This window comes from Grammomys surdaster, unplaced genomic scaffold (assembly GCF_004785775.1).
Source record: "Grammomys surdaster isolate TR1022 unplaced genomic scaffold, NIH_TR_1.0 126398, whole genome shotgun sequence".
Classification (NCBI taxonomy): Eukaryota; Metazoa; Chordata; class Mammalia; order Rodentia; family Muridae; genus Grammomys; species Grammomys surdaster.
The window spans coordinates 1,273,917-1,288,835 of record NW_021621192.1 but is presented as its reverse complement, the minus strand read 5'-3'; the positions used below and the strand labels follow the sequence as shown (position 1 = coordinate 1,288,835).

Sequence of the window (14,919 nt, the reverse complement as noted above, 5' to 3'; positions counted from 1 at the left end):
AGCGGGACTTCATAAAATTGCAAAGTTTCTGTAAGGCAAAGGACACTGTCAATAGGACAAAATAGCAACCAACAGATTGGGAAAAGTTTACCAATCCTACATCTGATAGAGGACTAATATCCAATATATATAAAGAACTCAATAAATTAGACTCTAGACAACCAAATAACCCTACTAAAAAATGGGGTACAGAGCTAAACAAAGAATTTTCAACTGAGGAAACTTAAATGGCCGAGAAGCACCTAAAGAAATGTTCAGCATCCTTAGTCATCAGGGAAATGCAAATCAAAACAACCCTGAGATTCCACCTCAGAGTCAGAATGGCTAATATAAAAAACTCAGGTGATAGTAGATGCTGGCGAGGATGTGGAGAAAGAGGAACACTCCTCCACTGATGGTGGGATTGTAAGATGGTGCAACCACTCTGGAAAACAGTCTGGTGGTTCCTCAGAAAATTGGACATATCATTACCTGAAGACCCAGCTATACCACTCCTAGGCATATACCCAGAAGGTGCTCCAACATATAACAAGGACATATGCTCCACTATGTTCATAGCAGCTTTATTTATAATAGCCAGAAGCTGGAAAGGACCCAGATGACCTTCAACAGAGGAATGGATACAAAAAATGTGGTATATTTACACAATGGAGTATTACTCAGCTATTAAAAACAATGAATTGGAGAGATTCTTAGGTAAATGGATGAAACTAGAAAATACCATCCTGAGTGAGGTAACCCAATCACAAAAGAACACACATGGTATTCACTCACTGATTATTGGATTTTAGCCCAGAAGCTTGAAATATCCAAGATTCAACTCACAGACCACATAAAGCTCATGAAGAATGAAGACCAAGTCAGGGTGCTTCAGTCCTTCTTAGAAGGAATAACAAAATACTCAAGGGAGCAAATATGGAGACAAAGTGTAGGACAGAAACTGAAGGAGGGACTGTCTGCAGATCACTCCTGGGTATGCATCCCTTCTCCTTTGAACAAGTAGGGGTACCCTGCCACTTTAAGTCTCTGAGATGCTAGGCCCTTTCTCTCCCACTAAGGCCAGACAAGGCAGCCCAGCTAGAAGAACATACCCCATATACAGGTAACAACTTTTGGAATAGCCCCCATTCCAGTTGTTCAGGACTCACATGAAGATCAAGCTGCATATTGGCTTCATGTGTGCAGGGAGGCCTAGGTCCAGACTATGTATATTCTTTGATTGGTGGTTCAGAATTTGAGAGCTTCAAGGTACCAAAGTTAGTTGGTTCTGTTGGTCATCCTGTGGAGTATCTATCTTATTTGGGGCCTGCAATCCTTTCTACTATTCTTCCATAAGAGTCCCTATGCTGTGGGTGTCTGTATCTGTCTGAGTCAGTGGCTAGGTGAAGTTTTTCTGAGAACAACAACATAAGTTTGCAAGCATAACAGGGTTTCATTAATGGTATTAGGGATTGGTACTTCCCCATGAAATGGGTCGCAAGTTGGGCTAGTTATAGTTTGGCCATTCCCTCATTTCTGCTCTATCCCCTGTGCCTGCATTTCCTGTAGACAGCATAAATTTTTGATTGAAAATTGTGTGGGTGGTTTGGTATCTCTATGACTCCACTGGAGTTTCTATCTGGCTACAGGAGGTGGCCTCTTCAGGTTCCATATCCCTAATATAGTGAGTCACAGCTAAGGCCATCCTCATTGATTCTTGGGTGCCTCCCTTATCCCAGGTCTCAGTCTCATCCTGGAGATGACCCCAGTCCTCACCTCTGTTAGTTGCAGTTACATTCATTTTCATGGCAATCTATCTATCTCTTTTGTCGTTCCCCACACCTGATCCTGAATCCCCCATTCCCCTCCTCACCCTCTCTCCTTCTATCTGGCTTTTATGACTATTTTATTCCTCCTTCTAAGTGAGATTCAAGCTTCATTGCTTAGGCTTCCCTTCTTGTTTAGCTTCTTTGGGTCTGTGGAGTGTAACACAATACCTGTATTTCATGGCTAATATGTACTTGTAAGTGGGTACATACCATGTACACCCTTTGGAGACTGAGTTACCTCACTTAAGATGAGTTGAGAAATGTGCAAAGTCCTTATTCTTCATGGAAATCCAAATCAAAACAACTGTGAGGTTCCATCTTACACCCATCAGAATGGCTAAGATCAAAAGCTCAAGAAATAGCATATGCTGGCAAGGATGCTAAGCAAGGTGAACACTTTTTTATTGCTGGTGGAATCAATTGCAAGTGCAAACTTGTACAAGCACTTTGGAAATCTATTGTCATTTTCTCATAAAATTGGGACTAGTTTGACATCCACACCCAGCTATACCACTCCTGGGCATATACTCAATGATTCTCTAACATCCACAAAGACACTTGTTTAACTATGTTCATAGAAGCTTTATTTGTAACAACCAGGAACTAGAAACAAACTAGATGTTCTTCAACTGAAAAACGGATAAAGAAAATGTGGTGCATCTACACAATTAAATACTATTCAGCTATTAAAAACCAAAACTTCATGAATTTTGCACGCAAATGGACCAAATTAATATTAAGGAGGAAAGAGTTTATTTCAACTTACAGCTTACAGCACAGCATCAAGTGAAGTAGACGCAGAGACTGAAGTCAAGATTTTGGAAGCATACTGCTTACTGCCATTGTTTCCATAGCAGCTCCACTGATTTTCCTATATAACTCTGAAACATCTACCCAGGGGTGCACTTCCCATATGAGCTGGGCCTTTCTTTGCCAATCATCTGCCAAGAAAATGCCCCCAGAGGAATGCTCACAGGCCAATCAGATGAAGAAAATATTACAATTGAACCTTCATCTTTCTAGGCTACTCTGATTTCTATTGACAATAACTAATCAGCACACTGTAGTTATTGATTTATACCTAAATCATGATGATTTTTCTTCATTATATAAGGAGTAAGATAATTTTGTCTATAATATCCTAAAAAGTAGAAACCTGAAACATATATACACAAATATACACAAAGAAAGAAGAATGAATCTTTTAAAAATATCCAAGTTAATAAACTAGTAAAATATTAATAATATATATTATTTATGCTATGTTGTTAATATTTTACATTCCTGGTCATATGCTACATGCTTTTGTCTGTCATTAAAACACAAAATTGTACTTCAAAAGAGGTAAAGGTGATATGAGTCTCTAAGCTGAAAAATTAGCGATCACACTGAAGTCTTTTTCAGAGGGTCACATTCCTGTAGCCTCTGAAGTCACATCAAAGGACATGCAAAGAAGTTTGATATGCAGCTATATTTATTTTAACATAATATAATATATAATTATAAATCTTTATATGATTGAACATACACATGGAAATATTTTAAAGAATTAGGCATTTACACATTACTTCATTAAAATGCTAGAACAGGTACAATTGGGAAATACTTTAGACCATGAACAAAATACGGTCACATTAAGCCTGCACACATTTGTGATATTTGGACAAAAAGACAAGAGCTGGTAACATGTGACCTAAACATTTCTCTTTAAGAATTTTTCCAGTGAGTCTTTGATTTGCTTGTTTCTCAGACTATAAATAATTGGATTCATCATGGGGATTATGACAGTGTAGAATACAGAGTCCATCATGTCTTCATCCTGTACTTTTTGGGATGCAGGAAGCAGATACATGAAGAGAAGAGAACCATAATATAAGCACACAGAGAGGAGATGGGCTCCACAGGTGGAGAAGGCTTTCTTTATGCCTTTGGCAGATTTCTTTTTTAAGATTGTAAACAGAACAAGTGTGTAAGAGCCTAGGATAGTTGAAATAGTGAAAACTTGAATAGAGCCAGAGAAAATAAAAACAATGAGGTAATTAAGAGAAGGATCGGTACAGGAAATCTTTAACAGTGGCATAACATCGCAGTAAAAGTGATGTATCACATTGGAATTACAGAAGGTTAATCGGAACAACATGCCTTCATGAATTGAAGCATGAAGAATTCCAGTTACAAAAATCAAGACGAGCAGACGTGCACACAGTCTATTAGTCATGATCATTGGGTACAGTAAGGGTTTGCATATGGCTGCATAGCGATCATAGGCCATTGCTGCCAAGAGAAAACATTCCATGGTTGCACACATCACAAATGAAAAGAACTGTATCATGCATTCAGAAAGAGAGATAAGTTTACTCTTAGTTATGAAGGTGAGAAGCATCTTTGGAGTCACTGTGGATGATAACCAAGTATCAACAACCGCTAAACACCCAAGAAATAAATACATGGGGATGTGAAGGTGAGGGTCATTCCAGATGAGAATGATCAGACCAAGATTTCCCACAATGGTGATCAGATAGATGACCAAGAACAGCAGGAACAGAGGGATTTTCCATGGTGGTTGGTGACTAAGTCCTGTGAGAACAAATTCGGTCAGCAGTGTTGTGTTCTCTGTTCCCATGTCTTCACTTAGATGCCCCTTAAATGAAAGGCAACAAATGTTAGACAGTATTAAATAAGGACTTGTAAAGTGAAAATTGGATTTGAAATATAACAATACATTTATCAGAATGACCTTTGAATTTTGTTCAGTTTGACTATACTAAATAGAAACTATTCTTGAATTTTAAGAAATAATTTTAATTCATTGATATAATTTTGATATGTGAAAATTAATAATTTAACAAAACATGATTCATTCTAAACATAGCATTGGTTTGATAGTAAAACTCAGTATCTGCATCATAAATTAACTATTACTGCAAAAATGTTTAAACCACATGAATTTTAAAGCAAATATGAGTTGTATGGTTTTAGTTGATTTGAATGTACTTTCTTGATGCAACGGAAACATAATAGAATAATGGTAGAAGAAAGTATCTCAAAACTAATTTTAATTTTTATATAGTAGCAACAAAATGGTGTTCTGATAGGAGAAACTAGATTCAACAATATCAGAAAGCGCTATAAGAAGCTCCTGAAGCTAATTTTATATCAGAGTTGTCTGGAAAGATTTTTTCAAAATGTAGATAGTGCACTATAACTACAAAAACTGAGTAGTGTATAAACAATTACATACCCTTTAAATCTTCTGAAGATGGTTTTTAAACTCATGTAAATTTAGCTAGTGTGTGTAAAGAATCATTGGAAGGTATCATGATAGCAAAGAGATAAATTGGCAATGATTTATAATGTAGAGTTTATACTATATACTGTTTTAAGAAATAAATTATACGTTTAATAAAATAGGAATCAAAGTTTTGCATAACCCGGTAGAAGGTGTAGAACTTAGCTTGAGCATTTACATATGCTATTCCATTTATTGTTATCACAAACCAAGCTGGAGGTATGAACTTAGGTTTTTGAGTCTACTAAGGCTTAATTGTAATTATGTGTTACTGCCTGGAACAGTGCCAGAGGTCAACATAAAGAATATGATTAAATGAGTGATAAGAGATTTGTATTAAAAATGAAGAGGTTTGTAATGGCTGAGGTGAAGAATCTTTCTTCATATCATAGAGGTGATATAAAAGAACAACAGGAATAGCGAGAGGCTAAAAGCCATACAGAGAAGAAATTATATTAATGAGCAGGAGTAATGTGAACTATTGTAGAAGCTGGAAAACAGATGGCATTTGTCCCTTCTAGGATATGATAAGAAAATTTTGCAAAAAGGTAATCAACTGACTGGGGAGAAGAGGAAGGTAATGAGAAGAGAAAACTCACAGGAAAACTAGAAAGGGTCATTAAGGTTGGTGAAAGAGAATAAAATAAAGAGAAACAAGAAGAATGTGACAAAGACAATGGGGGACAACTGTAGGAAAGGAGGGCAAATCAGAGACAGCAGTATCAGAAGACAGAAAATTAGAATAAGGGCAAGTTTCAGAGACTTGGAATTAAAGTTTGTCTTAGCCTTGATATATATGAGCTATAGCCAATACTGAACTTTTTAACAAAGGACACCATCGCATAAGTAAAGAGGCAGACTAGAGAATAGAAAAAAATCTGACAGAGGATTAGTATCTAGACCATACAAAGAACTTTAAAAACTAAACATCAAGAAAACCTCAGAATACCCAGGATACAACTCACAGACCATATGAAACTCAAGAAGAAGGAAGAGCAAAGTGTGGATACTTCAGTCCTACTTAGAAAGAACAAAATAATCACAGAAGGTAGAAGAAGGGAGGGACCTGGGAGGAAGAGAGAAGGAGGATGGAAAAAGTGGGTCGTGATAAGGTATGAGAAAAGATGGAAAAGTACAGAAGGTCAGGAAATTGAATGTAGGTGTTTAGCAGTGGAAGATGGGGAACTAGGGGTAGCCACTAGAAAGTCCCAGATGCCAGGGAATCAAGAGGTTCTCAGGACCCAAGGAGATAACATTAGATGACATTAGCTGAAATACCCAACTAAGAATAGATAGAACCTGTAGAGAACATATCCAATGGATAAGCACAGCCCCTGGTTGAGGGATAGGGCCAACCACCCATCTCCAGAATTTTAATCCAGAATGGTTCCTGTCTAAAGGAAACACAGGGACAAAGAGTGGAGCAAAGACTGAAGGAAAGACCATCTAGAGACTGCCCCACCTAGGGATCCATCCCATCTGCAGACACCAAACCCAGACACTATTGTTGATGCCAAGAAGTACTTGCTGACAGGAGCCTGGTATAGCTGTCCTCTAAGAGACTCTCCTAGGACCTGACCAATACAGATGCAGATGTCCACAGTCAACCAGCGGACAGAGCACAGGGACCCTAATGGAAGAGTTAGGGGAAGGAATGAAGAAGCTGAAGGGGATTGCAACCCTACACAAAGAACAAGAAAATCAACCAACCAGAGCTTCCAGGACTAAAACCACCAACCAAAGAGGACACATAGAGGGACCCATGGCACCAGCTGCGTTATGTAGCAGAGGATGGCCTTATCTGGCATGAATGGGAAGGGAGGACCTTGGTACTGTGGAGGCTTGATACCCCAGTATAGGGGGATGCTAGGACTGTGAGGCCGGAGTGATTGAGTGGGTGGGGGAGCACTCTCATAGAAACAGGGGGAGGGGTGAGATAGGGGGTTTGCAGAACAAAAACCGGGAAGGGATCAGCATTTGAAATGTAAATAAATAAAATAACCAATTCTTTTTTATAAAAAGAAAGCCAATAGATTTTTTCTTTTAAATGGGGTCTGTAATAAAACAAAATTTTCAAAAGAAGCACAAGTAACTGAGAAACACTTTTTAGAATGGTCAAAGTCCTTACCTATTAGGGCAATGAAAATCAAAACTAGTTTTAGCTTTCATTTTACCCCAGCAGAATAGCCAAGATCAATAAAACAAGTGGCAGCACATACTGGTGAGAATGGGGATAGGGCATGCTTATTCATTGTTGCTGGGAATGCAAACTGGTCCAGCCACTGTGGAAAATCAGATTGGAGCTTCCTCAAATAGCTGAAAATAATCTACCACAAGCGCCACCAGCACCACTCTTAGAATACACCCAGAGAACTCCACATCGTACTACAGAGATCCTTGGTTTTGTTTTGTACAAGTTAAAATATATTTCCTTATAGAACGTGACTTGTAAAATGTAGATATTAGTACTTCATTATGTTTGTGTTGTTCATATATAGATACATATAGAGTCACTGCCTAAAATTTCTTCGCCTCTTTAGATGCACATTTCTGATACAATTAAAAGAGTTGGAAAAATAGTTTTCTAGAAGTCTTATGGTGTTTCAATTTGAACTTTTATTTGAGAGCACATATATTACTAATTATTTTTAATCCTGCTGTTTTAACAAAATAAAATTAGCCAGAGTGGCTCCATATATTGATGATAAACACAGTACCAAAATTATAATTTTAAGATAAATTTGCACAGATACTTCTCTTTCTCTACAATCTTACAGTAAAGGAAATCAAATTCTTAAGTAGTTTGACATATGGGTCATAATTAAATAACAAATGCAGGAAAAAAAAGTTGTGAGAAGTATTTCCTTTCCTCTGTATTTCTTATATGTTTCTCTCCAATCGCTCTCTCTCTCTCTCTCTCTCTCTCTCTCTCTCTCTCTCTCTGTGTGTGTGTGTGTGTGTGTGTGTGTGTGTTGTGTGTGTGTGTGTGAGTGTGTGTGTGTGTCTCTCTCCATATATATATATATATATATATATATATATATAAAAAAATACTCTATGAAACATATATCATACATATTTTCTGATATATATATATATATCCATATATAATATAAAGTTTGTGAATTGCCTCAAGAAGGAATAAATATTTTCAATACTCACCTTAAAAGATTTAGTCAGAGAATATAATTAAGCGCAACACAGTCCATCCTTGTACTAGAAATCATCAGAATAATTACTTATTTGACAATCATTACTATGTGGATTTTTAAACTGAGTTTAAAGTTCATCTTCTAGTTCATGAGAACTTAAAATCCAATGGTTAGACAAAAATTGAAAGCATCATTTGAGAGAGCAATCCAAGCTACTTTACTTAGTCCTATTTAGCCGTGAAGTTAAAATGTACAAATTATCTATTGTTGGTGCTGCCTTCATTTATACCAAGCTGTTTAGGGATCCAAAGCCAAATACGTGATTACTATGGGGAAAAAAAAAACTACGTTCTTAATTCTCTAGGGAAAGGACAGTGTATGATGTAGAAATCTTTTCTATCCATATCTCAAAAGACACTGCTATGGTTTTCAGAAATACTGAGTTTTCTCAAGCAGAGTGGAACACAGAAGGCAGTTACCATACATAGAAATTCTTTTGCTAGTGACACATTTGGAAGTTTCTTTACCCACGCACAGGAAACTTTATTTATATGAATTTCCCCTCAATAACAACAACAACAAAACCCCACCAATTCCATCCCTGCATTATTTTTCCAGAAAAAGGGTTAAAGAAGTAAAATTCCCAATAGCCCAGGGTTCTCTGGAGGACTATGTGATGGTGTTCTACTGGGCACTGTGGGTTTGGACGCCTATGAGAAGTCCAAATTGGTCCCTTAGGGTATCACACACTTTATACTAATAAATATTCAATCTAGTAAGATATTATATTTTTAATAACCAAAGTTTTATTTTATACTATTGTTTCCCATACTACTATTTCCCATTGTTTGATATATTGTGTCAAAATGGCAATTTTGACAGGCTTAAACAAACTGTACATATGAAATTTGACACTCTAAAGCCTTTGACAAGGAGAGTTTTGTCTGAATCAATTTAAAAAGTTGACTTATGGCCAGAGATCTAAATCTCAGTTGTTTAAACTATGGGGTTTGAGCCCTTGTGGGATTATGATGTAGTTGGCAATGAAAAAGGTGTGTGGATTCATAGCAACAAAATAAGTATTTTGTATTTCAAACTCAAAGAAGTAGTGAAACTGAAGTCCTTTTGGCAATGCTGCTAAGTTGCAGTAGGACTTTATTTAGGTCTGTGTATTGAACCCAAAATTAGAACTATAGATAACTAAGGACTGGCAAAATAGTCCTCTACAGAGAAGCACATTCTAACTGCTTATCCAACACCAAATGGCCATCCCTAAAAACATACATACAAGTAACACTATACAGACAGACAAAGTAGGATGTATTTATGTTCATAGGACTGTATATATAGACAAATAATTTTTAATTGGATATTTTCTTCATTTACATTTCAAATGTTATCTCCTTTCCTGATTTCTGTACCCAACCCAAAAAACCCTATCCCATCCACCCTCCCAATGTTTATATGACGATGTTCCTCCACCCACCCAACCACTCTGGCCTCCCCACCCTCTCATTCCCGTACACTGGAGCATTGAGCCTCCACAGGACCAAGGGCCTCTTCTCTCACTGATGTCCAACAAGACCATCCTCTTCTACATATACGACAGGAGCCACAGGTCCCTCCATGTGTACTCTTTGGTTGGTGATTTAGTCCCTGGGAGCTCTAGGGGATCTGGTTGGTTGATATTGTTGTTCTTCCTCTGGGATTGCAAACCCCTTCAGCTACTTCAGCCCTTTCTCTAATTCCTCCATTGAAGACTCAGTGCTCAGTTCAGTTCTTGGCTGCAACCATTCACATGTGTATTTGTCAGGCTCTGGTAGAGCCTCTCAGAAGACAAATATATTAGGTTCCTGTCAGCAAACACTTGGCATCCACAATAGTGTCTTGATTTGGTGTCTGTATATGGGTGGAGCCTCAGGTGGGGCAGTCTCTGGATAACCTTTCTTTCAGTCTCTGTTCTACATTTTGTCCCTGTATTTCCTCCTGTGACTATTTTGTTCCCCTTTCTAAGAAGCACTGAAGCATCCAAACTTTGGTCTTCCTTCTTCTTGAGCTTCATGTGGTCTGTGAATTGTATCTTGGGTATTTTGAACTTTTGGGCTAATATCCACTTATCAGTGAGTGCATACCAGTGCATACAAGTGAGTGCATTCTTTTGTGACTGGGTTACCTCACTCAGGATGATATTTTCTAGTTCCATCCATTTGCCTAAGAATTTCATGAAGTCATTGTTTTTAATAGCCAAGTAGTACTCTGTTGTGTAACTGTACCACATTTTCTGTGTCCATTCTTTTGAAGAGGGACATCTGGATTGGTTCTAGCTTTTGTCTATTATACATAAGGCTGCTATGAACATAGTGGAGCATGTGTCCTTGCTATATGTTGGAACATAGCTTGGTTATATGCCAAGAATGGTATAGATAGGTTCACAGGTAGTACTGTGTCAAATTTTCTGGGGAACCTCCAGAATGATTTCCAGAGTGGTTGTACCAGCTTGCAAACCCACCAACAATGGAGGAGCTCCTCTTTATCCACATCCTTGTCAGCATCTGCTATTACCTGAGTTTTTGATCTTAGCCATTCTGACTGGTGTGAGGTGGAATCACATGGTCATTTTGATTTGCATCTCCCTAATAACTAAGAATGTTCAACATTTCTTTAGGTGCTTCTCAGGCATTTGAGTTTCCTCAGTTGAGAATTCTTTGTTTAGCTCTGTTCTCCTTTTTTCAATAGGGTTATTTGTTTCTCTGTTTTCTAACTTCTTGAGTTCTTTGTATATATTGGATATTAGCCCTCTATTAGATGTAGAAATGATAAAGATATTTTCCCAATCTATTGATTGCTGTTTTGTCCTATTGACTGTGTCTTTTGCCTTATAGAAGCTTTGCAATTTTATGAGGTCCCATTTGTCAGTTGTTGATGTTAAGCCATTGCAGTTCTGTTCAGTAAATTTTCCCCTCTGCCCACGTGTTCTAGGCTCTACTCTACTTTCTCTTCTATTAGATTCAGTGTATCTAATTTTATGTGGTGGACTTTAACCCACTTGGACTTGAGGTTTGTACAAGGAGAAAAGAATGGTTCAATGTGCAATATTCTACATGCTGTCCTCCAGTTGAACCAGCACCATTTGTTGAAAATGCTGTCTTTTTTTAACTGGACAGTTTTAGCTCCTTTGTCAAAGATCAAGTGACCATAGGTGTGTGGGTTCATTTCTGGGTCTTCAATTCTATTCTACTGATCTACCTGCCTGTCTCTATACCAATACTATGCAGTTTTTATCATGATTGCTCTGTATTGCAGCTTGAAGTCAGGGATTCCCCATGAAGCTCTTTTGTTGTTGAGAATGTTTTTGTCTATCCTGGGTTTTTTGTTATTCCAAATGAATTTGTGAATTGCTCTTTCTAATTCTATGAAGAATTGACTTGGAATTTTTGATGGGATTGCATTGAATCTGTCAATTGCTTTCCTTTCAGCCAGATGGCAAATTTACTACATTAATCCTACCAATCCATGAGCATGGGAGATCTTTTCAAATTCTGAGATCTTCGATTTCTTTCTTCAGAATCTTGAGTTCATGTAACATAGATCTTTCACTTGCTTGGTTAGAGTCACACCAAGGTATTTTATATTATTTGTGACTATCGTGAAGGGTGTCGTTTCCCTAATTTCTTTTTCAGCCTGTTTATCCTTTGAGTAGAGGAAGACCACTGATTTTTTTTTGAGTTAAGTTTATATTCAGCCACTTTGATGAAGGTTTTAATCAGGTTTAGGAATTCTCTGGTGGAATTTTGAGGTCACTTAAGTATATTATCTTATCATCTGCAAATAGTGATATTTTGACTTCTTGCTTTCTAATTTATATTCCTTTGACCTCCATTTGTTGTCTAATTTCTCTAGCTAGGACTTCAAGCACAATATTGAATAGGTAGGGAGAGAGTAGCCAGCCTTGTCTAGTCCCGGATTTTAGCGTGGTTGCTTCAAGTTCTTCTCCATTTGGTTTGATGTTGGCTACTGCATTGCTGTATACTGCTTTTACTATGTTTAGTTATGGGCCTTGAATTCCTTATCTTCCCAAGAATTTTACCATGAAGGGGTGTTCAATTCTGTAAAATACTTCCTCATCATCTAATAAGTTAATCATGTGGTTTCTTTTCTTTGAGTTTGTTTATATAGTGGATTATGTTGATGGATTTCCTTATATTGAACTATCTCTGCATCCCTGGAATGAAGCCTATTTGATTGTGATGAATGATCATTTTGATATGTTTGTGGATTCACGTTCAAGAATTTTATTCAGAATTTTTACATTGATATTCTAAGGGAAATTGGTCTGATGTTCTTATTCTTTGTTGGGTCTTTGTGTGGTTTAGGTATAATCATAACCGTGGCTTCATAGAATGAATTGGGTAGTGTTCATTCTGTTTCTATTTTGTGGAATTGTTTGATAAACATTGGTATTAGGTCTTTTTTTTTTTTTAAATGTGTGCTCTGAATTGTTTCTTTTTTTTTTTTTTTTTTTTTTTTTTTTTTTTTTTTTTTTTTTTTTTTGCTTTTTTATAGCATGTTTTACAAGGGGAGGGGGTAAGAGGGTCCAGGTGGTGGAAAAGTACAAAATCTTCTTGGCCTGTGCCTTGAAACATGTCATGGTCTATATGGTACACTGCCTTGAATTATGATCTACCTGCAGTTCTTCAGAAGATATGGTACACTGCTTGAGTTATGGTCTCCCTGCTATTCTTAAGAAGACATGGTACTCTGCTTTGAGTCTATCTGCAGTTGCTAAGCAGGATCTTGCAGCTGCCAAGCTTCAGAGGACATTGTGCAGGTGGGGAATGGTATTAGGTCTTATTTGAAGGTTTGAAGGTCTGATAGAATTCTGTACTTAAACCTTCTGGTATTGGGCTTTTTTGTTTTGTTTTAAGTGTTTTTGTTTTTGTTTGTTTGGGAGACTTGTAATGACTATTTCTATTTCTTTAGGGGTTATGGGACTGTTAAGATGGTTTATCTGACCCTTATTTAAATTTGGTACCTGGTATCTGTCTAGAAAACTGTCAATTTCATCCAGATTTTCCACTCTTGTTCAGTGTAGGCTCATGTAGTAGGATCTGACGATTTTTTTTAATTTCCTCAATTTCTGTTGTTATGTCTCCCTTTTAGTTTATGATTTTGTTTATTTGGATACTGTCTCTGTGCCCTCTGGTTAGTCTGGCTAAGGGCTTATCTATCTTGTTGATTTTCTCAAAGAACCAGCTTCTGGTTTTGTTGATTCTTTATATAGTTCTTATTGTTTCTACTTGGTATATTTCAGCCCTGAGTTTGATTATTTCTCTGTCATCTGCTCCTCTTGAGTATATTTGCTTCTTTTTTTCTAGAGCTTTCAGATGTGCTCTGTTACCTTGATCGATTAGTCTTGGGGTGTGCTTTCAATTAACTATTCTTACTTAACTGAGATCAGTGTTCTTATGGTTTGTGTAGTGATTCCTGACCCCCAACATTGTGGTATTTTTTCAGTAAGCTTGACTCAGATGAGACTAAAGCATTCAAGGAAGTCAGATGTGGACATGACTTGAATAAATAGAAAGAAGTGCACTGCCAGGGGCTGTCCTGGGATCACTGGCAATCAGTCTGCTTCTGTAGCTCTGACTGACTAGCAACCAGGTGCTTCTTAATTTATACAGGTTCCACAGCACAAAGACAGACTAATGATTATCTAAGAAGTAGAGATTATGTGTTTGATTTTTCATTACATTTCCAGGGTTACACATTCAGTCACAATTACAAAATATAAACAGAACAAATTTTATTTTTATTATGAGTCCTATAACTAAAACTTAATGAATCTAAAGAATTCCTCCTCCAAAGCAAACACATTCATTATATGACACTATATGACTGATTTTCGGCTTCCAGTGTTTGTAGTTTTGATGCAGAGACAAACAGAAAATATCTGAACTGATCTTTATATCAATACCAAATATTGATACCTAACTCCTTTTACCTTATGCTTCATCATCTGTGCTATAAATGTAGGAAAAGTTTTATTTTAGTTAACATATCTTAATTATTGAGCTCTGTTCCTCCAGGGATGTACTCAGAATGTTTCTTTTTCTTTAAACTATATTTTCAGAGAACACTAGGCTATAATAAAAAGAGGGCTTGAATCTGTAACCTTTTCTCTTGGCCAATCAGTTTGTCAATTGTCTCTGTTTATCCTGAACCAATTATACTGTTTGAGTTTGCTCAGAAGCAGATACTCCAAGAAGATTCCTGATGTAATGACCTCCTTTAGTTATGTGCTTATCTGGGTAATGAGCTCCAGGGACTAGGGAAGACATCTAAAAAGTAGCCAGATAACATTAATTTTTGGATTTTCCTAGAAAGACTTAGACATGCCAGGAAAAGATGTAAAATGAGTTCTTATGCAGAAAGTCCCCAAGAATGCAACATGCAGAGACCAAAACTCAAAACTTAGCAATAGAAGGACAATGATTGCACCATTCTGCTCAGCTTTGCTGGAACTGTGCCAAGCAGCTGTGCTGGCTTCATAACTTTCTCCATTTCTAGTGGATATGGTTGTGCCAATGTATTCTATGAATATCAAGTGTAGTTAGATTTATCTAAATATATAAATTTTAAATTATATATATATATATATATATATATATAT

At 37.0% G+C, this 14,919-nt stretch overlaps 1 protein-coding gene across 2 annotated transcripts; it reads right to left on the bottom strand.

The window, feature by feature from the left end:
- Positions 1-3,501: 3,501 nt before the first annotated feature.
- Positions 3,502-8,848, bottom strand: LOC114614654 (olfactory receptor 187-like). Of its 2 annotated transcripts, XM_028760292.1 has the most exons (2): positions 8,840-8,848; positions 3,502-4,419 (listed from the first exon to the last, which is right to left on the bottom strand). In XM_028760292.1, exons 1-2 carry the CDS (start codon positions 8,846-8,848, stop codon positions 3,502-3,504), a joined length of 927 nt encoding a protein of 308 aa, XP_028616125.1. The 2 variants fall into 2 exon arrangements, with proteins under 2 accessions (XP_028616125.1, XP_028616126.1); XM_028760293.1 differs by lacking the exon at positions 8,840-8,848 and having other exon boundaries at positions 3,502-4,434.
- Between the last annotated feature and the right edge of the window lie 6,071 nt (positions 8,849-14,919).

Coding starts and splice junctions, on each gene's coding strand:
- LOC114614654 (XM_028760293.1), bottom strand. CDS start 4,431: ATGGGAACAGAGAACACAACACTGCTGACCGAATTTGTTCTCACAGGA.